The sequence below is a fragment of the Passer montanus genome, unplaced genomic scaffold, assembly GCF_014805655.1.
Source record: "Passer montanus isolate IOZ18808 unplaced genomic scaffold, ASM1480565v1 scaffold2, whole genome shotgun sequence".
Taxonomy (NCBI): domain Eukaryota; kingdom Metazoa; phylum Chordata; class Aves; order Passeriformes; family Passeridae; genus Passer; species Passer montanus.
In genome coordinates, this window is record NW_024366591.1 from 13761614 (window position 1) to 13788836 (window position 27223).

General features: G+C 39.2%; 1 protein-coding gene across 2 annotated transcripts in view; it reads left to right on the forward strand.

Annotated features, from left to right (window-relative positions):
* Positions 1 to 3750: 3750 nt before the first annotated feature.
* Positions 3751 to 27223, forward strand: part of EPM2A (EPM2A glucan phosphatase, laforin) — a 35973-nt gene continuing 12500 nt past the window's right edge. The window contains exons 1-3 of one of the 2 annotated variants that reach the window (XM_039707117.1): positions 3751 to 4027; positions 4151 to 4290; positions 16095 to 16269. In XM_039707117.1, the coding sequence (XP_039563051.1) occupies positions 3906 to 4027; positions 4151 to 4290; positions 16095 to 16269 (437 nt within the window). In that variant the 5' untranslated portion in view covers positions 3751 to 3905. Of the gene's footprint in view, positions 4028 to 4099; positions 4291 to 16094; positions 16270 to 27223 lie in introns of both variants that reach the window. The other variant, XM_039707116.1, reaches the window with a different exon arrangement.

Genomic DNA, 27223 nt, shown 5'->3' on the forward strand with positions numbered 1-27223 from the left:
ATCACATAGTATAAATGTTTGCCGTTTTACAAGCAAGACTGTGTACCATGTGCTGCCTTTCTCTTTTCTATAATTAGCAGAAACATTTGGGAATTGCAATAACACTTTCTCTGTATCTTTACAAGAAAGAAAATGACCTAAAAAGGGAAGAAAGGCAAGTCTAGGAAGGAGCACTGCTAATCTAAACATCACCCACAACTTGCAATCAGGGACACTCCCTCCCTTCTCCAACCAGATCTTTCTGTATTTGTGTTTTGTTTTTGTTATTCAAACCCTCTCTCTTCACTACAGATTTCCCTACTTGGAAATATTACCATCTGTGATCACTGCACAGCATTAGCAGATAAAGCTGTTCCAAGCTGCAAACTGGGCTGTGGGGTAAAAGTTTGGAATCAGTAAAGAGCACGTATACTGCAGACACAGGCTACCCCAGTGTGGAACTATTAAGTGTTCACATTGATCTCATAAGTCTGTGCTGTCTCTATACCTAGCAGACACTTTTAAAATAAGAAAATTGTGAAGAAAAAATGACTTTGCACTTAGAAAGCTGAATTTTGAACTGCTCTATACTGTCAAACTTCTCAACTACTGTTTACTAAAATTTCAGCCAGCAATACTTTGCCTAAGTTTTCTTGGGCTGTAACAAAAATATGATAATTTTATCTGTGAAAGAGACACTGTAAGAAATTAGACTTCTGCAGAAAGAACTGTGATTCTGCAAAAGTTTAGTGCCCAGCAAGTGAAAATGCCTTTAAATGTATTTTACATGTCTGCAAATAAAGTCACAGCTCCAATTTCTAGACATTCAGACTTTTCCCTAGAATCCTTTCAGATACAGCCATTAGGCAGAAACCTGAAGGCATAACTAATGGTTGGTTAATGTTTAAGTTGGTACATGGCCTTAGGGAGTCCTCCTGTGAGATCCCCACTACTTGCACAAATTTTGGATAGTAAACCAGCTAATTAGCTAGAAATTACATATGGCTACTATGTATTAGTACAATTTAGGTGAAATCCACGAAGCAACTGATTCTTGAAGCAACTGTGACCTCTCGAGTCCTTGTTGCATACTAATGCTGTGTAAAAATAAGCTGGCCTTTTTTTTTCATATAATTCTTCCCTTTTTGCCAGTTAGAAACAGCTTTAGCAAATGCTTGGGATGGTAGCAGAAACAATAAACTGAAGGCTTTAATATAAACTTGGCACTAAGTTCTCTGTTCGATTTGAGGTCAATCGAGGCTTCCACTCAGCAAGTAGCTGCTGTAAGTTAAGTACACTGAGAGAGCCTAAACAGCTGTGAGGGGCACAAATGATGCACAGCATTTATTATTACAATGCAGACAGACCACTAGGATGGTAGTTTGTTCCCACAGGAATCAACAATTGACAGTCGTTTTTGTGACAGTTAAAAACAACTTGACTATTAGGGTTTTGCCCCTTTGTGCCAAAGCTTTTTGATGGGAACTGTAAGGCTTGCCAAGTTGGAATGAGGACTTACTGTAGTGGGGGGAAAAAAAAGAGAAATAGTCATGTTTAATTTGAGGTTGTAAAAGATGACTGGATTATAGGGAAAGCTTTTAGATTTCAGAATAGTGTTGAGGACTGTAGGGGAAGAGCACTGGCCAGGCAGTACTGAAATAACAGGTCATTTTGGCAAAGGAAACTATTGTTAATTCCTTAAGAGGCTTAGGGTGACACTTAAAACTAAATTTAGGGTAATGGCAATGGTTCAGCTGTGGAAGTACTTCATCAACTCCTTCAATCCCAAACACTAATAGTAAATAGAACTCCTCCCCACCTCACCTGCCTTTACTCCAGCTGAAATTCCAGTTTAGAAGATGACAAATCAGAGACCATGCAAATCCAACAGGGAGGAATAAACATATATTTACCTTTGTTTCTTGACCTTAAAAATGAAACCTTACAGCACCTTTAGTTCCTCAGTCTCAGATCTAATGCTAATAAATTTTATCCTGTCTACAGCCCCCATTCAGCCTGCAATTTCACCAATATAAACTGCTCCTCTGTTCCCACTGTACCCAGCCATGGGATGTCCCAAGCCAATCTACATTTCTAGTTTTTATCGTGGTCTTGCAGGATCCATCAGTAGATCCAGTTTTTCAACCCTTCCTGTTGATCTCTCAACCTAACCCTAATCTGCATGAGGGCTTTTGAGGAAACCACAGGAAATCAAGTTGGCCACTTTCTGTCATCTTTAACCTTAATCTAACACACAATATTGAGTGGCATGAAATGGATTAAGGCAGATCCTGGAGAAGAAATGGACTGAATTATTTTTAAAGATACTCCTTGGCACATCAGAGTCTGTAAAACAAGTTTTTATTGTTCCACAAGGCTTACAGGTCTAAGATGAAGACTCAATATTTACAGGCATAAAGCAGTTCAGATTTGTCCAAAGATGGATGTTGCTGGTCTCTCTTTACACTCGGGCTTAGACAACAGCCAGGAACTGAACTGTCAGTCAGATGTCCTATTGGATCCTGCAGTTTCTAAGCTGAGACTGTGACTGGAATGAGCAGAAGCATATGGTTTTATGCAGACACAATATGCTGGGGTGGTTTTAGGGCTCCTGTCATGCTTGAGCTTTAGGATAAAACCCCAAAGTTGTTACATTCTGTCTCATCCATGCTGCTAAAATGAAGGTGTATGGTAAAGAGATAGATATTTGAAAGTATGAGACAGGGTATGGGTCACTTAACTGCAAGGTTGAGGAAAAAAAAAAGTACGGCACTGTTCCACAAAAGCAGCAGTGCTACAGTAAAGCCAGCAGAAATGGAGGACAGTGAGAATTTAATTCGCTTTGATTATGTCTAGAAAAGTGGTGGAATATCACACAAATTCAATGAGTATCAGTGAAAATTGGCTAAAGCACTCTTAAAAATAAATTGGGCAGCACATACACTTCAGTGTCAGCACCCCTGAATAAAGGAAACAAACAGCCATCTTTTGAAGCAGGATTTCTTTTGACTCATTGAAAGGCCTTCATCCTGTTCCCAGAACTTGACCTAAATAAAGTTACCACTCCTCTGTTTCTGGCCTTAAAAGCTTCTGAAATGGGTGTATTCAAGCAGGGACCGCCCATTAAATGGTTGGATTTAATGAGGTTGCATCCTCTTCCTCAGTCTTTTTAAGTCCCGAGTATTGCTACACCTAGCAGTTGCCAAATTTTCCCCTTCTGGCTGTAAACAGAATGCGTGCAGCAGACTCCAGATTTCTTTTAAAAGCTTTCTAACCTCCCTCAGCATTTCACATTTCTTTTCTCACCACGACTGCTGGCTGTCAGGGGGGAAGACATAAACACCATGAACTCTAAAGCGTTATTTGCAGCCAGTCCTTGTTTGTAGCTGCAAGTATGGCAATTTTCAATGATGTTTTTTACCGCGCTAAATTAAGCCTGGGCTCTCGGGAGTAATTGCTGTGGCTTCCTTTAATGCAGCAATAATCCTTGTTAAAGGCACCATACGTGACGCGTAGCCTTTGGCAAGCAGGGGAGGCAGCGCTTATCTGCGGAGAGGATTTTCCCTCCCCACTTCGGAGGCGATCGAGGGTCGGTGCTGTTTGAACTCCCAGCCGCTGCTTTAGGAGGGGAAGCTCCCTCGCCCGAAACAAGCGCACCGCGAACAGCCCCGACCCACGGAGCCAGCGCTGCAAGGGGCAGGAGCGGTGTCTGGGACACCGGCAGCGTCCGGGACAGCGTCTGGGGGACGGGGGTGTCCGGGTCAGGGGCGGTGTCCGAGGCAAGGGCGGTGTCAGGGGCAGGGGAGGTGTCCGGCCCCAGCCCCGGCGGAAGGGCGGGCCCGGGCGGCCTCCCAGCGGCGGCTCTGCTGCCGGCCGTGCTGCAGGAGAAGGAGCTCGTTAAAGCCCATTCTTTCTGCGGCAGTGAAATGCTGTTCCGCTTCGGCGTGGTGCTGCCCGCCCGGGTGACGGAGGGCGGCGCGGAGCTGCTGGTGGCCGGGTCGCGGCCGGAGCTGGGCGAGTGGGACCCGCGGCGCGCCGTGCCCATGAGGCGGGCGCGGCCGAGCGCCCCGCTGCCCGCCCAGGAGCCCGCGCTGTGGCTGGGGGGGGGGGGGCTGGCCGGGTCGCGGCCGGAGCTGGGCGAGTGGGACCCGCGGCGCGCCGTGCCCATGAGGCGGGCGCGGCCGAGCGCCCCGCTGCCCGCCCAGGAGCCCGCGCTGTGGCTGGCGGAGGTGGCGCTGCCGGACGAGGACGCCGCCAGCCCCTTCTGGTACAAGTTCCTGCGGCGGGAGGGCGGCCACTTCCTCTGGGAAGGTAACGGAGGGGTCCCCCTCGCCGTCCCTCGCACGCCCGGCCCTGCCCGGCCGCAAGGACGCGCCCGCCCGGCGGCCCTGCCGGGAGGGAGGGGCGGTGCGAGCCTCTCCCGAGGGCTGCCCGTGCTGCGGCACGGCGGTGGCCGGAGCTGTGCTTGCAGGTAGAGCACCCAGGCTGTTGCGGCGTGTTTGGTTCTCGCAAATAAAAATGTTGTTAACCGTGTGGTGGAGGCGGGTGAATGCAGAAGGAGGCTGCCATTCTAGGCTGGTAAAAGTTGAAATAGTTTCATTCCCCCCGCCCTTACTGTAGGCATCCATTTCATGATGTTTTGTTTTGGTTTTTTTCTTTCCCCACAAGTAAAGAATTTTGGATCTCCTAGTAAGCACTATGGTGTGGGTTGTTATTTTATTTCGCTAAGGTGAAATGGCATGATGGCATTTTCATTTAAATTTTGCTGTTGTGATTTCTTAAAGAAAAACACAGGGAGAAGTCCAGTTACAGCTTTTCCAGTCTTCTTGCTGTTTCAGTAGTACTTCCAGCATGTTTTCCTCCTGCTGTGTGTTTTCAAATGTTGAATAACTCTAGTCAGTTTCCATGTGCTGTTCTAGTATATTGAAGTATCTTAAATATAAGAGAACACTCAGACAATTGTCTGCTGAGTCAAATAAAACTCTAAATATACCTCCTGAGGAATGGTTTGACCTAGTGAAAGGAGGACAGATCACTTGGTAATTTGTGACGGTATTTTTTTAACTCATAGCATAATAATCCATGTACCAAAATAACACATTGTAGAGTAGTTGCTCTTCACCCATTTTAAGCATACATACCACATTTCTGAACTGCCTTTCTGTCATGTAGACTAAAACATGCATGTTGTCATAACTGTTGCATTTGTTTGTTCTTATTTATGCTAATAAAAGACTTTCTGTTAATGCTACATTCACAGAAGTTTACATCATGAAGGACTATGTACATCATACCATAGTAATTGTTTTGTTTAGCAGCTAAAACAAATAGTGTATTCTGCCTGTTTTAACCATGTTTTTCTTTTCCAGAATTGCAGGAAAAGTGAATTTTTGGAATAAAAATCTTTACATCTGTCCAAGGAAGCAGAATTGGGTCTCTTGGAAGGTGCCAAGTTGTACATAATATGACAATGATACTGGTATATAAAGCAGTCCCCACCATGCAATTATGGAAATAATAATAATAGAATTAGAAATAATTAGCATTTTATAGAAATAATGGAGAATAACTACAGAGGATCAGCAGTTGTAAGGTTGATGGTTATTCTTTGGTTTGGAAGTAGTGGTAGCTCAAATTATTGTCTGTTCCAGGGAGCATGTTTAGGAAATGTAGTCAGAATAATAAACATACTGTGTTTTGGCAGATTTGCAGTTTTAGGATTAACCTGGCTGGCATTTTGTTTTTGTCATTGTGAATGCTCAGTTTCAGCTTAGCAGGAATGATAGAAAGCAAGTGGGCATATCATCTAAATGCAGAAGAGTTTTTTAATTAGTCATTCATATAAACAATTTTTTCCTCAATTGATATTTAGAGGAAAGCACAAATTTGCTTAAACCTTGAAATTTATTGTTCTTCATGTATTACATTAAGGGAGCCTAAGGATGTTTTCTTATCCAAAACTGAGCAATCTTGCAGTTCTTTTTAATCTGTTTTGATGTTTTTTGGTTTTTTGTGACTGTTGATCAATGAAAGTTTGGCTGTCATCTGTTTATTCTTATAAAAATCAGAACTTGAAAAGACAACTCCCTTCTTAAAGAAAAGAACAGGTTTTTTTGTGCTAAACAAATGCCATGCATTGTCTCTTTAGTATCCTGTGTGTTTAGAATTAAAATAGGCTTTGGGAAACAGCACTTGCAGAACATATGCAGTTTTGAAGACACATTTGAGGGATAGAAGGAAGTGCAGAATGATACTTGCTCTAAGTTTATGAGTTGAGGCATCCATCTGTAACCAGAGAAACTAGTCCGTGGATGTCAGTCTAGTTATGGATGTCAGATGTTTGGATGTATTGGATGTTGAAATCATGTGCTGTATTTAAGAAAATTACTTCAGCTTTTTTCTTAAGACATGTATGCATGTGAGAATTCCACTGGCAGTGCATATTGGTTTTATGACAGTACGATACCTACTGTAGCATGTATTTTGAGTACAAAATGCAGCCATTCCAATACAGTGGGGAAGACTGGAAGATAAAAGTGGAGGTAGTTGTTTCTGTGGGCTAGAAGAGTCAAAGACAAGTGTTCTGTGGCTTTTGGTAGGAAGCTTTCAGGAAGGGCTTGGCCTGTGCAGGATTTGCTGGGTTGCTGTGTGTGCCCTTAAGGGAACAAGTTCCCTTCCCTAGCAGTCTGAAATGGGAGGTAAGACTCCCCTGTGCTCCGGAAGGATCAGATACTTACCTCTGCTGTCCCAGGGAGATGTTGCTGGTCTGCACCCGGGACCTGTCAGTTAAAGCCATTGAGTGTCTCTGGCTCAGGAACCATGAGCTGTGTGGGGTTTCTTCAGGGTTGGTACTTGCTTACCTACTGTGAAAGCTGAAGCCTGCTATCCAGGAGGGTTTGTGATATGCTGTGGAATCTGTGGAAGTAGGCTGGCTATGCTGAGCTTTACAATCTGGGAATAGGTTTAGGAAAAAACCCTAAATTCATGTATGTACCTTTTTTACCCCCAGCTGTGCCTGTGTCTGTGTACTTTGTTTTTGATGTTGATTCTTCAAAACTGGACTTAACATCTCTCAGCTTGGAAACAAAAAGTGTTTTGTGCATATTGTCAAAACTAAATAAATACAAGATGAAACTTATGCTTGAGTTTGTTTTTGTGAGTTTATGATGAAACATTCATCTGTACCTTTATCCCCTTACTTTAATCTAAATGAACTGTAGGTACTAAACAAGAAACATACTGCATAAAAGGACAGGGAATTTACTGGAGATATGCCCCAAACTGTATTTTGAGATGATGGAATACAGTCTGCTGACACTTCGTGTTTTTGGGAAGGGGAAAAATGAATTCTGTGAAAAACCTATGTAAGCTTGTAGTACATACACAAGCTTGTATTGTAGTATTGATCCTTTGTTGCCCAGAGAAGTTGTGGATGCCCCTTCCTTGAAGTGTTGAAGGCCAGGTTGGATGGGGCCCTGAGCAACCTGGTCTACTGAAACTTGTCTCTGCCTGGGGAAGAGGTGGGAAGCTTGGAACTGGATGCTCTTTAAGGCCACTTCCAGCCCAAACCATTCTGTTATTCTGTGATTTTCACGTACCTCTTAATTTGGTGTAGATGGAGCTTGCTTGAAGCTTACCAGATACAGTATGACCAGTGAAAGCTCCAAAGCAGGGTCAGCCTGTATTCTAGTAATTTGTTCAGGTGAGCAGAGCCTTAATCCTTCCAAAAAAACTCCATCTCTAGTTTTGGGGAGGGAGGAGGACAGAAAAGGAGGTGTCTTGTTTGCAAAACAACACAAATTATATAATACATTGCAATTTGGAAACAATTATTCAGCCTGTGGTATGTTGACCTTCCAACATTTCCAGTTCATGCTCCTGTGAGCCTGTTTGTAATAAACCAAAAGATCGGTAAATTTATGGAGTAATAAAGGTTTTCACATCATTGTAATGCAATCTGAAAATATCAGAAGTAAATTCTGATCATAGGTTTCAAGGGCTGAGCACCTGATTAGTTGAAAATATGGGTGAAAGTTAAGCACATTAAAATTTCACTTTTAAAGTGTGTTGAAACTTAAAGCAATCTGACTTTTGGCCTCAGCTCTTTGAATAAAATAGGTGTAATTTCTTAATTAAAAGGAGGGAGTTCTTCTAAGGCTGTATGAGAAGGTAAGATCTAGTTGCCATTTGTAGTGGAGAGATTGTAACAGAATGAAAAATGCTTGGGGCTAAGCCTTAGCATACACAAAATAAAAATTCTTTTGAGGCTGTTCTAGGAAGTACAGCTGGATACAATGTTAATTTCTGTAACTGAGATCCATGGGTTTTTTCCTTTTTTTTTTTTTTTTCCACCCAAAGCTAATCTGCAGACCCCCAAAATAGGTAGAAGTTCCATTATTAAAAACAAACAAACAAAACTAAGCCAAACAAAAACCCCCGGCGAACCCTGAGGAGTTACATTTGTTCATGGCTCTTTTAATGCAGATATTTCATGTAGTGCTCTTCCCACTGGGTGGTGCCACATTCCCTGTGTATAGCCAGCAGCTCTACAGACCCCCAAAATAGGTAGCAGTTCCATTATTAAAAACAAACAAAACTAAGCCAAACAAAAAACCCCAGCGAACCCTGAAGAGTTACATTTGTTCATGGCTCTTTTAATACAGATATTTCATGTGGTGCTCTTCCCACTGGGTGGTGCCACATTCCCTGTGTATAGCCAGCAGCTGCCTAGCATCCTGCAGCTGCTTGCACATTTCATTAGTATTTAGTGTAATCTGTTCTGTGTTTGAAAATAATCCAGAGTTTTACTTATTTTCCCAATCCCAGTTCTGAAATAGGTGGTGACTAAAAATGAACATAAAGCACAAGTTATGTGACAATTGAATAACTGTGCATCATAGGCATTTTATTCCTGCAAAGCTGTTGCTTTCTGGACAGTGCTAGATTCCTTAACACTTTTCAGATGTGACAGAACTTAACGAGTGGATAACTTTGAATTCTTCAACCCAATACTTCTTTAAGGAGTGGAGGAAAACTTTGGTTACAAAGTGCAGTAGCTCCTTCTATTTTGTTCTTCAAGCCCCTCAAGACTTAACACATAGCATACATTTTGGTGCAATTTAATGGCATCAAGATTCTAATTACTTTCTGTCTGCTTATCAGCATTAACCAGCTTATACTGAGCAGACAACCAGACATCAGTAAAACAATGTAGAGTGGCCTATGTGAAGCTGCAAAATTACAAGAATAAAAATAAATACATATACTTTCAAATACATATCATCTGGGTTTGGCAGGCATGGATCTGTTCCTACCCACAGAGATAATCAGGGGCCAGTTCTGATTTCTGCATGAGTCTAATTAAAGCCTTTGTGGTTATAATGGCAAATTTACAATAAAGTCATTGTTTATGCAAATCCTATATTTACCATTTTTCCTGTCCCTCACTTCCAAGTGGTGGTAGCATGCGATGGGGCTCAACAACTTATTTTGAATGGCAAGAAACACTGAGAAGTGATAAGTAGCTGGGATGATACTTTGGTTAAAATATTGCCATGGTTGCTATTTTGATGTGGCTCGTTTCCTGCCTATTCTGGTATGATAGAAAGTAGCAATCAGTAGTAGACAGTACAGTAAACAGTGTCAAAGCAAATGGGAAGATGCTAGTAGGCTATACATTTTGTTGCTATCAGCCATTACTCTCTCATCTGTATTTCCTGTAGTGTTATTTCTACTATCTGTCAGAAAAGAAACTGTCTTATACATGAGGAAACTTTCCTTTTAGTTGCTTTTCTCTTCATCATCTCTTCTCTTCATCACTAAACCAGGCATTTGCTTAAAATATCTTAGTGCAGTAGAAGTTCCCACTGAAAAACACCTGGGCCTGAGCAGACCTACAGAGCGAAATAAAACATATTTTTGAAAGTTGTCTTTGAAAATTGTGATTTTATTATATATGATTTAAGAAAAGAAAAAGAAAAAAAAGTCTTGGTGATGAACAGCATTAAGTGTTGAGAATGGCTTTCTTGTAAACCATTTAGTTTTAATTCAGGCATAATTTCAAAATGTAATTCCATCAATGAATTCTCTTAGTGTATATAAATAGACTAAAAAGTCTTAAATTCAGACTGGATTTTAATAGAATTAGGACTTGTTTCCATGGTTCTGTGTAGCAGTGCTACCAAAAGGGAAGTTGAAATGGTCTGCTTTAAATCTGGTAGGATATAAACATGTGGTGTATGAGGCACATGGTTTTCTTCTTTTTGGGTATCTCTTCTTGGCTTGCAAATCCAGGAAACATTTCTGAAAATCAGACCAGCTAAGAAGGAGCTACTTAGCTAGGTGTGGTAAATTAACAATTTTGACTTACATTAATGCTAGGTATTTAAGTAATACAATGAATTCATCTGCCAGTTACAGAATCAAAGGGGAAGATGGTTTGCTGACAGCAGAAAAAAATAACATTGCAAATCAAAGTATGCTTTTCTTAGACTTATGGGTAAGGCTTTGTACATGGCATACAGAATTGGAGCTATTTGTCAGAGCTGTTAAAACAAAGGGCTGCTGCTGAGGGCTTTGCTGAGACTTGAGGAAGGTGGGACTCCACATCCTGTGGCAGATTAACTCTCAAAAACTTGACCTCACTCAGTTCCAAAGAGGGGAACCCCCCCTCACCTCTGTTTTTAACAATCAATAGCAATTCATTCTTGGGAAGATTGAGACAGATCCTATTTCCAAACATCAGAGATTGAATTTTTCTCACAGGCAGCAGGGAGACTTTTGTGACGTAATCTGGTATGAATGGTAAGTAAATTTGAATATTGTGAGTGTACTGAAGGAAGTTCAGTTAGACAGATACGTGATAACAAGACTGTGCAGTAGCACGTTCAGATAACTGAAAATTGTATCTAAAACAGGACTTGAGATTTTCTTCATTGTAACTTTGCTGTAAAAGGTAAGGAAGCTAGCAAAAACTTATTCTTCTAAGTGCTTTATTTTTGAGATTTTTTTTTGGTATATTTTCTGTTTTACTACTATTTTTTTAAATTATAAAAGTATTTTATTCCTTGATGCCTCCCTGCTTATCTGCCCCCAGAGTGCTTATAATATTAAGCTCTTCCAGGGGAATTTCTAAGCATGAGCTTAAGATACTCATTTACCTTGTTAAAGGGCATTGTTTGATACAAATGGAATTACTTAAAATATTTAGACATAGTTAAAATTTTGAAATGACACTTAAAGTGTGCTGGTTCATGCAAAACTTATGGCAAAGATTATAGGAGTTAGTCTGTCCTCTGACTGATTTGTGAGTAGGTGATCTGAAAAGTGCCTGGCTGCTTGTGGTTTGGGTTGGTTAGTTAGTTAATGTGTTTCTCTAAGGTTATCTAAGTAGCCCTGTGGTTTTTAAACAGGCAGCAGTGAACTGAGAAACACCCTCACCTTACTGGGGTTTGGAGGTTGGGAAGTTGCATATCTGTGTTTTAGTGTCAGGCTAAGGGCAGGGATGAGATACCCAGCACCTTTATGGCTGCTGTTGTGCCCTGTAGTTCCTGCATACCTTCCTTTACACAGCACAGAATAGAAAAAAATTTAACTTGGAGCAAGGTGTGCAGCAAGCTGGTAACTGGGAGAGCAGTGGCTGAGCAGAGCCTTTGCTGCAAGAGCTCTGCAGAGACAGTGGGAGAAGCAATCTCATTTTTTTCATTCATTGATGTGGTTTTTGTTCACCACTCTTAATGGTGATAAGGAATTTCATTTGACCCATATTTTGTTTATCTTTTAAGATCAAGCTGGTAATTTCTCCACTCTGACTCTTCTGTGCAATCTGTGTGCAATTCTTTTCTGTGTCAAGATGAGTCTGTGCTGTTGGCAGACTGTTGAATTATACTTCTTTCATGTCTGCGGTACCGCTGTAATAAAATAGTAACTGCAGGTTTTTGTGTTTCATGATTGTGCCTCATTAGACTGAATTTCAGAACATCCTCTTCTAGTCTCTGCTTTCCTTTTTTCAGTCCTAGATCTTTGCACATCTTGTATCATTTTCTGTATCTGCTTCTGTTTTTCACAGAATCACAGAATTAATCAGGTTGCAAGGGACCACTGTGGGTCATCTGGTCCAACTTCCCTGCTCAAGGAGGATCAAAACCAAAGTTTTCCTTTGCTTAATTCTGGTCTCCTCCTTTTACCAGCACCATTTATCAGTCATATGGTGATCTTTGGTTTTATTCTTTTGTTTAGTTATTTGTACAGCCACTTCTTATGCTCCTTTGATCATCCTTCATATGCATTAAACAAGGAGCCATAAACTGCAGTCATGCAGATTTTGAAAGAGCTCTCTGTGAGGGCTGTAAGTGGGGCTGCTTGGTTGCTTTGCTCTCCAGCAATTCCCTATGTCAGTGGATTCTGCACAAAACTATCTGCATAGTTTTGCAACCAGTGCAAAAATAATGAAAAACTTTATAATTTAATGCCTAGAAACTTATTTTAATCTTTCTCTTTCAGATAAGCATTTTTGTGTGAAGACTCACAAAGATGGGTTTAAATTAAAAAAAAAATGGACCTTATTAAAGGAAATAAAATGCTATCCCAGAAGTTAAACTAGGACCTGTATATTCTAATAAACTCTTCCAAAATGCTTTTCTTCTTTAATTAGGAAAGCCAACATGATTGATTAATGGGAAGATAAGTACTATTCAAATATTTAACTTACCTCTTTTTATGGTTGAATTTTACATGTTTTTGGATGATTGTGTATTTGCTTCCCAATGATAAATAAATAAACCGGTGTTTTGTCACTTGGAATATGAATAAAAACAAGATGAAGAAAAATTCTGATATAGAAATGGGTTCAGCTGTAAAACCATGTGTTTGCTGTTGTGTGAGCCCCTCTCAAAGGACGTTTGTGTTTCTTTTCCTTTTTTTTTCAAAGATAAACAGGTGAACAGAACATATTATGTTCTTGGCTTTACTATTGTGCCTAGGAACAGAAAAGTTGAAATAGTATAAAAATAGCATTGTTGTCTTATGGCATACAAAATATGGTGGATTTCCTGAGACAGATTTTGCTAGCAGAAACATGATGTGGACTGAGAAAATAATTTTTTCTCACTTTGAAACTTCCTTGTTAAATGCATATTGTGAAGCAAACTGTGGTGAGAAGCACTTGTGTAATCGTGTGGATATCACCTGGGTAGTGAAACCTGATCCTTTTTGGTAATTGCAGATTTCCATAATTCCCTTAAGAAGTATAGTGAATTCAGCTTTCTGAACACAGTCTACTTTGATCATACTGTTCCCTAAATAAGTATTTATTGAAGATTGTAGCACTCTTTCCTTCCTGTATGAAGCTATATTGCATGTGAATATATATGTATACGTTGGAAATATGTTGATGCACATTCTGTTGCACAGATGTCTTATTTCAGTAGGAAAGTTGTTTAATTCATAGATCAGTATCTAACATAAGGAGTAGTAAAGAACTAGGCAATTCTCATGAAATATAATATGAATGCAAGCTGCTACCTGATTATTAAAGGCAACTCAGAACCATACCTTTTGAGATTCAGGTCTGACAGTAGGCCACAGCGGGAAGGCTGAGGCTCAGTGGTGCACAAAAATCAACAGTGATAAATATTTATTACACAAGAAAGTGTTTCAGAATGAGATTTGACCAAACCTGCTTGAGGGAACAAATGAAATAAACATCTTATGGCAACTTGGATCCATTTCCATGTGTGGTTTTAGGCTATTTAAGGGAATTAATGATGGTGAAGGTGGTAAGGTTACAAGACAGGGAGGTTGCAGCACTTAAAAAGGCAGAGAGGAGGAAGGTCATAGAGAAGGAAGGAAGGAAGGAAGGAAGGAAGGAAGGAAGGAAGGAAGGAAGGAGAGAGAATTAAAACTGGAGAAGGAGAAGGATGATGAACTGTAAAACTGGCAGAAGTGCACGCACCCCAAGCAGCAGCAATTGGAAGTGGGGCAGTAGGAACACAGGGCTGGGAGTAGCAAAAAATCCAGAGGCCCTGAGAACATGGTTCAAAACTGCTGTGGTGCAGTGAGGGCTGGCAACTCCCTAGGGACTGCAGGGACACCCCATGGGACTGGCAGTCAGGAGCAGGGAGCCAGGGGCCCAAGGGCAGCCCTAGCCCCGAGCATCAGGCATCTCCTGGGGACAGGCTGAGGCTGGGGCAGGACATGGGCATGTGGGGGTCAGGGTCAGACACAGCCCCGAGATGACAGGACATGGCCACAGTGATGTGCATCTCTACAAACAGTGGTAGGAGAGTAGAATGGGGAAGGCAAGGTGTGCTGTTTGTGGCTGTATTTTGCTGAATGCATGAAATCATTAGTTAAGTGTCATAAACATTCACAGATTTTGTTACACTGTTGTATTTCATATATGCTGTTTTCTTCTTGCATTGTTTAAAAGTGGTAAGAATATGTAAATAATTATAAATGTGAGATAAAAATATAGTGGTGAGATTTGTAGCTCCTGAAACTGTACTGATCTTGTTTACCTTATTTATAATCAAAATAATAAAAAATTATGTGATATATAATTGCTTAGCAATGCGAAAGAGAAAATAGTTTTCCACCTCATATTTTTGTTTTTCATTTTGGTAAATAATAATATTTCACAATTATGATAAAATGGCCTGTATGTCATCTGGAAATGAGATGGTTTGAGCTTTCCTCTTAAATGTTATTCTTACTCTCTAATCATTGCATTAATACGTCTCCCAAAATGCTCTTGCTCTAGCAAATTTCACTAACTGTAGTGATTGAAAACTGGTCATGCATTTATGTGCAATGGGAAATTGAAGATGTTCCTTTGGGCATAATTTTTCTCAGAAATATTTTAGCATCATTAATAATGTATAAGTGTAACAGGCTTAAGCAAGCCATAGACTAGGTCAGTTCTGATCTGCATGATAATTATTCCTACGTGGCAATTAGTATTACAATAAGTATGTAAAAATGGTGCTGGGAGGAGAATGTACATGCATTTTTGGAGACTGATAACCTTTTGATTGATGATATGACCCATTGCAATTCAAGTTGCTTACTCTGGCATGGTATTAAAAACTGGTTTTCTGACTAAAGCTCACACTATCGCTGTAAGAGAAGAAGAAGGGGTAATAAATATTAGTGGAAAATCATAAGAAAAAGAATCTTGCTTTAAACTAGGCCATTTAAGGTAGTTGTGGTCATTCGCCATTGCAATTGTGACTGTCTTTCTGTGGGTCACTTTGGGCAGCTTCTTCTGTGTATGAGCAGACTCTCAAAGTGAGACATGCATTTGAAGACAGCAAAGTGAGTGCTTTTTGGTCCACAAACATAAAAGACAGATAGGGTTTAATGAACTCCTTGGCTAGATATCTGATTGTGTCTGGTCTGCAGCAGGAATCCAGAGCTGGCCAGGCAGCTGTGAATGAGGTGGAAGAAGGCCACCCTTCTTTCCTCCTTCAAACAAGCCTGCCTTGTTTCTACGTTGCTGTCTGCCACCTTCTTTGGGCTTTGATGCCTTTCCACATTGATGTTTTTCCTCTTGAATCCTTAAGCTGGTAGCAAGCCCTGTGTCACCAGTCCTACCTTTTTTTTTGTGGTTTTACCTTTCTGAGCATGCATAGCTGTCCTCTGAAATTTCTCTGAGGTCTTTCCCATATCTTGGCAACTTCCTTAGAAGTCAGCCTGAACCAAGGTCAGGCTGCCATGGCTTGTCTGAGACACAGCAATATTGACACCCTAGAGAGAGGTCACTGAGCAGGAATATTAAGCACTGAAGTCACATACTGTGAAACATCAAATGAGGAACTTAAATGAAATGAATTATTCTTACATTGTAAATTATTCAGGAGTTTTTAATATTGTGGCGGTTTTAAAATAACCAATAAATTAAAATACATTAAAAATAATCTACAACATTTTATTTTAATGCTGAACATTTGCTTTGTGGCAGTGCTTCTGTTGCCACTATTTCTGTTGTTAATAATGCAGTTTGAAGAAGCAGGAAGCACCATTCCTTGCCTTGAATGCTCAGTTCAAATCTCCCTGCAGTTGTATTTTTTAAGATTATCCAGACACACAGCCCGCAACTGTCCTTTCTTCTGTTCTAGGGAGTGGGCCCCATCATGATCGATGTTGTGTTTACAACCAGAGCAACATAGTAGATGGAGTTTACTGCCTCCCAATAGCACACTGGATTGAAGTCTCTGGACATACTGATGAGATGAAGCACACAACCGATTTCTATTTTAATATTGCAGGACATCAAGCTATCCATTACTCCAGGTAAAAGAAATGTGCAGAGCTTGGCTGGTGTCAAATGTTACAAACAGAAAATCTGAACTGTTATATCTGAAAACTGCATTTGAAGTAGGGAATGTTTGTATGTATGTAACAGTAAACTTTAACAAAGATTCAGCACCTCTTTGCAATTAAATGTCAGTTTAGCAGATCCTATGGTCAAGGATACCTGTACCCTGTATGGGACTGTTACATTGCATCACATCTGAAAATGTTTTGTGGCAATTTTTGACTAGTCATTTTCAAATTATTTTCTCTATATGTGTGTAAAATTGCATGTACATTACGTGTTTGGGATGATTTTACTCAAGAACATGTCCTGGGAAACAAAATAATATAATCCAGCACCAGAACTTACTGGTGACATGTTGTCACTCTTGTGTGGCAGCCACTGCAATTAATGACAGCCTAATTTGATGATTTCTGCTTATGGGCATGTATTTAACAAAATTTTAAAAATTACACAAGCCTTAAAATGTTTGTATTCCATAGTGTTCACTTGAGTCCACTGTCCCATCCTGGGTTGGATTAGGAGACAGTAAATGTCAAGGAGGGCACCCACCCTTTAGGGCTGCAGATGAAGCACAGGCTGTATTTAGAGCAACAGGCTGAGCACTGGAGGTTAACAAAGTGGCACTGAGGAATTTGGGACCCTGTATAGCTTTTTTCCCCATCTCCAGTCAATTGATACAGCAGGAAGTTTGTGGATTGATAATAGCTGTGAGAATGCTGGCAGTCCTGATATGCCACATGCATTGCAGAACAGTTAGTTATCCCAAAGGGATATGCATTTTTTTAAGAAATCAAACCACCTTGTACTTTCACTAGGCCCTAGCATTGTTTTGTGTGAATTTCTCCAGTCCACTTTATCAGCTACACCAACCTCACCATCGTGTCTCCTCTTTGTGCACTTTATCTCCACCCTCTCACAGGGTAGGAAGGAGAATTGTCTTTTCCTCATTAGAGTGTGTGTGTGAGAGGGAAAGATTTCTTCCCCTTGGTATCTTTTGGAATAGCAGGGATTCATAACCACTGTCAGGCACACGTAGGTATTTGTGGGACCTTTTCCCTGAGAGCCCCTCAAGTTATATAGTACACCTGATAGACTATAGTGTTGTGTGGATCTTAAACATCTGTTTCCAACATCCTATCAGAGTAAAGATCTTGTTTATTCCAAAGCACAGACTTGTCAATCCCAAGTAATCTTTGCGTGGCAGAGACTTTTTTTGAGAAAGAAGAACAGCTGCCAGAAAGTGAATATCTAAGTACCAAAGGCTAACTTATCTTCCTTTCCAGAGGCAGCAGTGATCCATTTAATGCTGCCTTATCTGCATGACTATGTGTTTCAAAGATTAGGTAAAAAGCTGCAGATTCTGCTAGAGGATATTTGAAGAAAATTTTCTGGGCTGTGTAGTCTTTTGTAGATGAGGGTCTTTTCCTTCATTCCCTTCTCTCACACGCATACCTTCTTTGAAAGGCAACCTTATATGTTCATCTTAGTAACTCTTATCTCATTTCTTTGAGCTATATTAAGTAAGTGTGCTCTGTAACAGTCTTGTCACATAATTATTTCTAATACTTTGAAGATATGCAACGTTAAATGTTTTTTTAATTACTAACAGTTGGGGGCAGATTCACCATTCTGCTGGTTATAATAAAGCAGCCCAAAAATACTAGCTATTTTAGATTTTTTTTTGTTGTTGGTGGTGGTGATGGATCAGCTGAAGTAAACTGATGAAAATGCCTTTATTTTGTAATGGTTTTATTGATTCAGAGGAGTACTATGAAGATTAATCTTATAAAAGTTTTTTAGAAATACCCATATACCCCCCATACTTCCCAAAGCAAAACCAAAACTTAAACAGAAGCAAAAAGTCAGTCCTTCTGCCTGTACAGTTAAATCTCTGAGTATGATCAGATCATGGTTTTCCAGCTAAGATTACCTTTTCCCATCCTGTACTAAAGGGATCCCTGTTGCTGCAGGGAGCGTTAGGACCACAAATTCTGAGTCCTGTCACCACTTGTAGGACCTTTACAGTGGTGGAGGCTGGAAAGAAGTGATTTATCAATGAAAACTTTTGATGTGAGCCTGTCCTCTATGTTGCTCCACTTAATAGGACTGCCATTATTATGAGAATTAATGAGAATTAATTATTATGTGAATTAATGAGAAAGGAAGGTTTTCCTCTGTCAAAGGAGGTTCCCATGTGAGCCCTGGGACTGATTTCATTTATCCTCTGTTGAATCACAATTAGAAACAGTTGCTCTGAGCTTTGTTGTCATCTTTCTTCTTCATAAAACATGAGCTTCTGCTTTAACTGGGCTGCAGCAGGATGAGGAGAGCCTGCCTCTGACTGGGGCCAAAACCAATTTTGCACTATGCTGAGGCTGAGGACAATGCTCTGAGGAATCAGATTTTTCTTACTCGATGTAGATCACTCATAATTTAGTGAACTTACATTTAAACTTATATTTAGAGAACTCATTTTGTGTTGGTCATTCAGGTAGGAGAATATATAATGTGGTTTTAAAGCACAGCAGGAGTTGAAAGTAATTTCTCGTAAATGTGAAATGGAGTCTTTCCACAGCCAGGAGTCATGACTGATACCTTCATGGCATTAATATTCACTTGGTTTGGAGATGTAATGACCCCTTTAACCAAAATCTGATTCAGGAAAAAAAACCAAACCAAAACAATCAGTTTCTCTTTTGTGCTAGATAATACTGCAATAGGATGGCTTCAAATTGCAGGAGAGTTCACTTAGGATGAAGTACTTTTCCAAAGTAAATTAGAGTTATTGTAATCTTTTCTGAGAGATGACTTCAGAAAATTTGTGAATCTGGACCGTATTGTTTCTGTTTCAGTGCTGTCTGTGAAAGGCAGAAGTTCCTAATTTGTAGATGTAGTATACCTTATTATTTGTATAAAAACATCTGCACTTCTCAGAAGAAAGGCATTACATAAGTGCAAGAGAGGGAATGCCACCTGAAATTACAAAATCCTTAAATAATATGTTGACGACAATGATGCTTGATGGCAGAATTAGGTGCTATGGAAATGAATATCTCTGATAAGAAAAGCCATTTAGTTAGTTTCCTATTTCCAGGCGAATTTTAGGTGTGTGCTTTTTGTGAGTCATATTTCCTAAATCTGACAAAGAAAAATAATTTTTACATGTTTTGCATGTAAAATGCAAATAAACTGGAATGTGTAAGTGAATTCCTCAGACAACAACCTCTGTAACTGTGGTATTGTATGCCTGTTAAACATTTTGGAGGAAAATACACAATTATTATATAGCAATCTATAGTCAGGGGAGTCACTACATGAGAGTAGCCATGGGTCCTGACAACAATCTTTTGAGGTCCATGTTTCTTTAGTACCTTTTTTGCATTATATATATATATATATATATAAAATATATCTCATGCTTATGGAGTGATTGGGAATTTGACCAATGTGTTGCTATCATTTTTTTTTCCCTAAGACAAAATTAAGGTAATGATAAAAGAAAATGTACTCCCTTGCTTGGAAATATTATTTTTGTTTCTCAGTGGTTGCAAATGAAACACAATTTATGATGTAGTATTTACAAATTCTTTGTGGCTTGTTGGTGAGGCAGTTTCCTACAACACTGCCAGAAATATAACTTATAACCTAAGGTGGGTGTTCAGTGGGAATGATTAGGAGAGTCACATAAGATGCGTGTTGCTGCTTAGAAAATGTTCTAGTAAATGTCCTTCCTTCCATAGTAAATGTTAATGTAGATAGTCGAGTGAATGAAGAATAATCCAGGGCAAAATGGAGATGCTTCTTTTTTACCTTGTGGAGGCACTAGAGCAGTATTTTGCTGATGGAGCACAGAATTTCTTTCTATGGGAAAAAGAGCATTTGCTTGATTGATATGCATCTTTAATTAGGTGGTAAACAAGAACTTGGTTGAATATATTTGGTTCAGTACGAAATTAGAATTACCTTTGAAAAAGATACAAGAGAGAGCACTTTTTTTTCAGTCTTTAATTTCTCTTTTTACTGGTTGTAACTCATTCACAAAATAAAATGCCTTTCTATTTTAAATATAATTCTTAGCTGTTTTTATTACTGAATTGTAAAAAAGGCTTTAAAGAGTAAGATGTCACAAAAACCCCCTAGAGTGCAGTGACATGTGCTACCACAATAGAAAGCTGCACTGATATTTTATGCCTACATTATGAATTAAGAGGTGATGATGTCTACAGAGATTACCATAATTAACATTAAAATCTGAGAGCTAACTGTCCCTGGTGCCTAAAGAATGCTTGTGATATTAGAGAAAAGAATAAGAAATAATGAGCTCTGGAACAAAATTGATTGATTGTATTCTAGTGAAATAGTCCTGATCAAAAGGACTTAACATCAATAAGAGTTCATCCTTTGATTTCAGTACTTGGGGTTTTAACTGTGAAGTTATCTGGTCATTTTATACATTAAGTAATGAAAATATTCAAAGGCACATTTTTGATTTGTTTATCCCATAAAACTAGGGTATCTGACTACTCCTTTGAATTGTTTCATTGTACTGAGCTATAGTCTGAAACTAATATGAATTGGAACCATTGTTTACTTAGCAATAGGAATCACTTTTTATAGAATGGTTCAAAGGTTCAATCTATTTTTTGTCCTTTGTGTGTCTTCATTTTTTTCTACATCACCCCAGCTGGAGCAGGGAAATGCTTTTGGTAGCCTCTGTTGTGAAGAAAATTGGTTTCAAAGCAGTGTAAGAAGTGACATTTAAGCAAATTTTTATTTAAGTTCTTGAAAGTGAAGAGGGAGTGTGAGGCAACAGGAGCAAGAGTGGGAAGACAAATTATGAGGCTAGAATTTGACCTGGTTTTAGTCCTTATTTGTTTTCATGTATTTAATTTGAGTAATCTCTGTATTTTGTAACAAATGCATTTTTCTTTGCAATTGGTTGTCCATCCAAACAAAAAGCTTCTCTTTTTGTGAACTCCCCACACTGTGCCCTACATAATAATGGCTAAACCCAGGAAAAATTATTGTATTTTTCTAAGTTTTGTGATGTTGCTTAGGCAGAATGGCACGTGGCTGGGATAGCCCAAGCCAGGATATTGATGAGTTAGCTACAAATCTCAGTCTTGTGAACTGTGAGCAGAAGTAGAGGTAGGATGTGCCAGCAGTGCAGTCAAATGCCATGAAGTGGAATACTGTGGATGAACTAGATGGCAGCAACTCTCTTTTCAGTTATTTTGATTTTTTTGAGCAAATGGCTGTTGCCAGCACAGCTCTGGTTCTCTTGCTGTGACCTACTGCCTGAGTACCCAAAAGGAACTTGGCATGGAAACATCTGGATGTCACTCATTTCTAATTGCATTTCTTGTGAGCGCCATGGTAGCAAGGGAAATCTACCTTTAGAAAAGGTGATTTTGCCAGAAGAAAAAAAAAGTCACAGAGCTTCTAGATTAAAGATTTTTACACAACTGTCATCAGTGTTTAAAGTCCCAGTATTACTTCTACCCACAGTGACTGGTCTGTTAAACTTGATGAATGGCTATTAGCCAGCAGACTGCCAGGTTTGTTGCCTCCTTCTGTGGCTGAGGGACACAAATTTTAGGCTTTGGGAGGAAGTTGAAGTAATGTCTGATGAACAGTACACTACTTATGTGAATAAGCTAAAGAAAATCTTAGCATGGTGTCTGGTTAGTCACGTGAGTTTTTACTGGAGGTTTTTCCTTGTCGTTTTCTGTCGGAGCCCAGGACATCTCTCTGGATGCCCTGGATGTCTCACAGCCCTGGCAGGGGCTCGGACACCCTGGCAGGAAGCCAAAGACACCTGGAAATTCGATCTTAATTCATGGAGCAAATTGCCAACCTTATATGAAGAATTACAGGCACAAAAGTTTAAGTAGCATAGTAGTAGCAATCACAGGGTGAAGGGAAAAATTTTAGAGCACTGTACAGGGGGGTTTTGAATCTTGTACATGGGGGTCAGGGGTTCTAAGACGGAGGGATTTGGGCGTGCCCTGTCCTTCTTCTTTCTTTTCCTTGGCATCCATGTTCAGGATGATGTTGGCATGTGTGGATTGGTTCATGGTGTAGGTGCACTTGCCAACAAGGGCGAAAAGTATTGGAAATAGAAGGTAAATATCTTATATATAGTTTTTACTGTAAAAGAGACAACTGCCCCGTGGGCGGGAGAGAGCGCCCTTGGCTGTCTTGCTGATCAGACCTCGGCTGGACAGACAAAGAAAAACTTTGTAGATAAGGAACAATAAACTCAACTGAAGATCAAAACCAAGAGTCCAGACTCCTTCTTCAAAGCGCGGCCTGCCCAGAACCACCTTTTCCCGTGCTGGGGCAGAGACAACTAACAGCCGACCCCAGCAGTTTTCTTTACCATTCTGCCATTCTTTTGATGATTTTGGCAATGGGTGTTTGAGAATTTTTTATTTAGAAGGATGATCTGGAATGAGTATTTCATTAGTAAAATGGCAGCAAGCAGAATCTGGCTGTTGATGAGAAGATGAGACCTTTAATCAATTGCCTGGTAATTGGTAATGTTTACTTAAAACCACTGTTGCTCTTTAAAATGGATCTTTTCATAGGTGTGCCTATGAAAATTATTTCTTTACTTAAGAAATTCTTTACTTAAGAAATTATTCTTTACAATTCTGTGTCATTCTGGGAGAAAAAAAACAGGAGGATTGAGAATCCTCCATGGAAAAACCTGGAGGAGTAAATGTAGTTCTGTTTTTCTCTGTGGGATATAACAGAAAAATGTTGATAGTCCGTAAGTATGAATTTTATGTGGGGTATCACTGTTAGGGAGCAGAAACTATTGTTGCTTCTAATTTCTCTGTGTGTTTTACTGTCTCCCTGCCGCTTGTCCATATTTCTTCTGGAGGTTTTCAGCCCTTTTTTCTGCCTCTTTACTCTTTAACATTCAGGCTGTCAGCAAGGGAGTAAAGTTCTGTCTCCATTGGAAAGCAATTTGCTGGTGTTGCTGGCTGTGAATGAAATTGACTGAGATTGTGAAATCCTGGGCAATTTAGCTCACAGCTGGGATGACAAGGAAGGGGCAGCATCACTCTCTCACTGAAGATGATGTTCCAGTTTTCTTGCAGATATTTATTTCCTCCTAGCTTTTACAAGCATTTATTAGGTGCCAGGTAATTGCTGGCATTTCTTAATGCAGTTTATCCAAAGATAGCAGAACTCTTTCTGAAAAGCAGAGATTGTGTACACATCCTATTGCTATTTAGCTTACCAGGAGGGAGTAAATTCAGATTTCTGGTTTTTGTTGGAAAAACTTCACTAACACAACTCCATCAGTTACACCTGGTGAACCTGTTGAACCAGGGATATGTGTTTACAGAGTAAATCCACTCTGCCTCACCTTCCTGTGATTTTTTTTTTTTGCAGGCACAGCTCCTAGGGCAGATTGGCCCACCCAGCCTGAGGCTGAATCCTTCAGAAAAAAAGTCTCAGAGCAAGAGAATTTTTACTCCCCAGGTGTGAAAAGTGATACCATCAGATGTTTTATTATCACCAGCTGGTTTGGTGTTTACTTACCTGCTCAGTGTATACTATATAAGAGGTGATCTGAAAGTCAAAAAAAATCTGAAATAAACAACTGCATAGTTATTTTAAATGAAATGGGAAGAACATTAAAGATGCTTCATTTGAAACAGTAGCAAGCCATAGATATTAAGTTATGAATTCTACCTCCATCTTGAATAATTTTTGTAAATGCTGAGAGATATAAATGCAAGTTTTCATGCTTAAATGCTCTAGATATTTACAAGATAATTTAAAAAATGAACCTCCATGTGAAAATATGGAGAGTCCTACTTAAAGGATAATTTTTTTTTATTAGAAAGGAAACTGGAATATAGCTCTAATTCCTTTGAAGCGTGTCTCAGAAACATAGGTATTTTATTTCTCAAGAGTAAATAGAGATTATCAAATGGTTGCTGTATTTTCCCATATATAATTTTCTCTCTGTAAGGAAAAAAATAATAAACCAACAAAGAAATGAACTGCATTTGTCTTCCCAGGGAACATATTAAGAGGCTGAACTGAAAATCTCATGCTCCCTCCTTTAATGCTTGTACTTTGGGAAATTTAATTTCAGGGAGTCAGGTACATAATCCCTGCTGTTGTTCAGAAGTTTAATGCGTGTCCTCCCATGAACTGTGATAAAAATTGAGTCAAATGTCATAGACATTGCCAAGCTTTAAGAAATGTGTATTTCTTCTTTATTGGTTCAGTAGACAGCATGGTTTATAAGTTTAAATGAAATGTATTTTTTCTTTGATGTGAAAAACCTAGTCATAGAATATATGATTTTAAGGATCAAGAAGAGGATAAAGGCAAAATATGCATTTCAGTTTTAATACAGACACAAGAAAATGTGGAATATAAAAAAAAATTTAATATTTGAATAGGTTGTTGCTTACTTTCTCCCTTTTCCCCATTTCCTTCCCTCCTCTTCCCTCCCACCCTATCAGCTGTGGGTCAGCAATGAGGCTCTCTGTGACTCTCATTCAGTTCAGGGATGGATCCTGGGCACTAGTACAAGGGGATGGATGTTGGTGAGCTTCTAGAGCCTTTTCTTTTTTAATTATTATTTTTTGGTTTAACTAACTTCTCCAGGACTGCCTAACTTCTCCAGGACTGACTAACTTCAGAACAGTTCTATCCAGTACCATCATTTTCCCAAGGTGATGATCTGATAAGGAGGATATGCAGCTTCCCTAACAAAATAATTTCTCTAATGTTCCTTCTTTCTGTGGTCTGGCTGCCAGCTTGGAGGGTTGGCTGTGTGCAGACCAGTCCTAAAGAATGTTAAATATTGCTTTCACTGCAGAAGACTGAATTTTTCAGCTTCCTTATAATAATAAGTTGGTTCAATCTGGTGAGATAAAAGGAGGAAAAAGCTTCTCAAATATACCTGTAGTCTTGGTAATAAGGCTATCCAGTATGTTTAGCAAATGTACAAAGTCAAGCTTCAGCTGATAATGTAAACACATTTAAACAAACTTTAGTAACAGTAGGTCACTTTAGAATATTTGTTCAAATGCTTGGAAATTTCAATTTCCAAGCAGGTTCAATGATACTGCTAGGAAAGTAAAGAAATCTGAAAGGAAGAGAAAGAGACCTTTTTAAAATATAGAGAACCCCTGGTAATTCATGTCAGTTTTTGCACTCCAATAAAAACTGCAGCATTGATTGTTCATAAATTTAACTCTCATGATTTTTTCCCATTTTTCATCCAAGACTTCTTCAAGACATTCCACTATACATTGTAGTTTTGTGTTAAAAAGATACACATAAGTTCTTCTGGGGTCTCTTAGTAGCTCCAATACCATCCCAGCCTCAACCTTTGATGTTGGCTACACATCCACCAGCATGATTAATCTTATGTTTAGAATCTAGAAACCAGGTACATTATCTAAAATGAAATTTTCTGGCCATTTTTTTTTGTGGTAGCACCATACACATGGTATTCCTTTGATTTTTGATTTTGATTTTTTTATTTGATTTGACTTTCCTGTGAGAACACCTTATTTTAGATGTTTATGTAACTGATGTGTGAGGTTAAATCCCATTTTTCTCCATATTTCTAAGATGTTTCCCCCAGCCTGTGCTGTTCAAGTATGTATCTGTCCTTCTTTAAAATTCAAATAAGTGAACTGATGTGTGTTTAGAAATTCTGGAAAAATTGGAATGAACATGGATACAGAGTTCATTAAGGCTGTTTTCGGATGGTACTACAGGGGATAAATGTATATCTTTCTCTGACTGTGAGAGATTCCATTATTTTGTACATGTGTATATAGTGCCATGTGGATCACAAGGCCACCTAGCAATAATCTGTGCTTCACAATTATGCAATTTTCCTTAATATGTGCTCATTTCTGAAGCATTGGAATGTATTTCCATTGGATTTGAAATGCTACATTTTGAAAACTGGATTTATCTTTTATTGTTTTCCCAGTCTAGATTCCTAAGCAGCTGCTAATAGGTAAACTCTGAAAGAACACAAAATATGTTTTTACTAATGATTCCCGAATCTTCTTGGGCACTAACCTAAAGTTCATTTGTAGCAGTTTAAGTCAATTTTGTTGAGATGATTTAACTTACAGGTGCCAGCAGTGGCATCATTCCCATTGCTGAGCATTTCTGAGCATTAATGTTAGAAATTCTCATTCCTAATGCCAAGAGATTAATGGTTTATTGCTGTCTGGCTGAGTTTAGCAGCCTGTTGTTCTTGTGTTTCCGGGTATTCATTCTAATTCAAAACAAATGGGAATGTTGGCAATCTAACGGAGACATATGTAGGAAGTAACCATTGGCAACCATGGCTGCATGAGACAAGATTCCTTAATTGGAGCATTTAGGCATTGATGCTCACGAGCCAGTGGAGGAGTCCTTTCCAGGTTGTTCAGCACAAGCCTTGGAACCTGATTCTCTTCTCAGGTTGTATTTTTGTAATTGGCACACTGTCTGCTTTCAGAGAATGTTTATAAAATGAAAGTACAAGAAGAGTTGCTCCTTACAAAGGCAAATTTTGATTTCTGCTGCATACAGTGTGCTCCTTAGGCACCCATTGAAACCTTGAGTGTATGTTTGAAAGTAAATTCTGGCCAAGTCCTGTAAGGCTAGATCTGGATACCCTGTCCTACAAGGCATTGGTGTGCTTGTGAATCATTACTTTCTTATCTTCACAGTAGAAATACATAGAAAAATGTGACGTAAAAGATTTCACTTTGAATACAGGGAGAATAACATTTAATGTTCCACATTTCAGTTCTGGCTGTGTAGGTAAAGTGTTGTTTGGCCACATTACTTTAGATCATATCTAGACTAGAGATAAAATAGATCATAAAAATTTTTAGAAGAGATAAATTAATTTGCTTTAAGCTTTTTAATGGAATG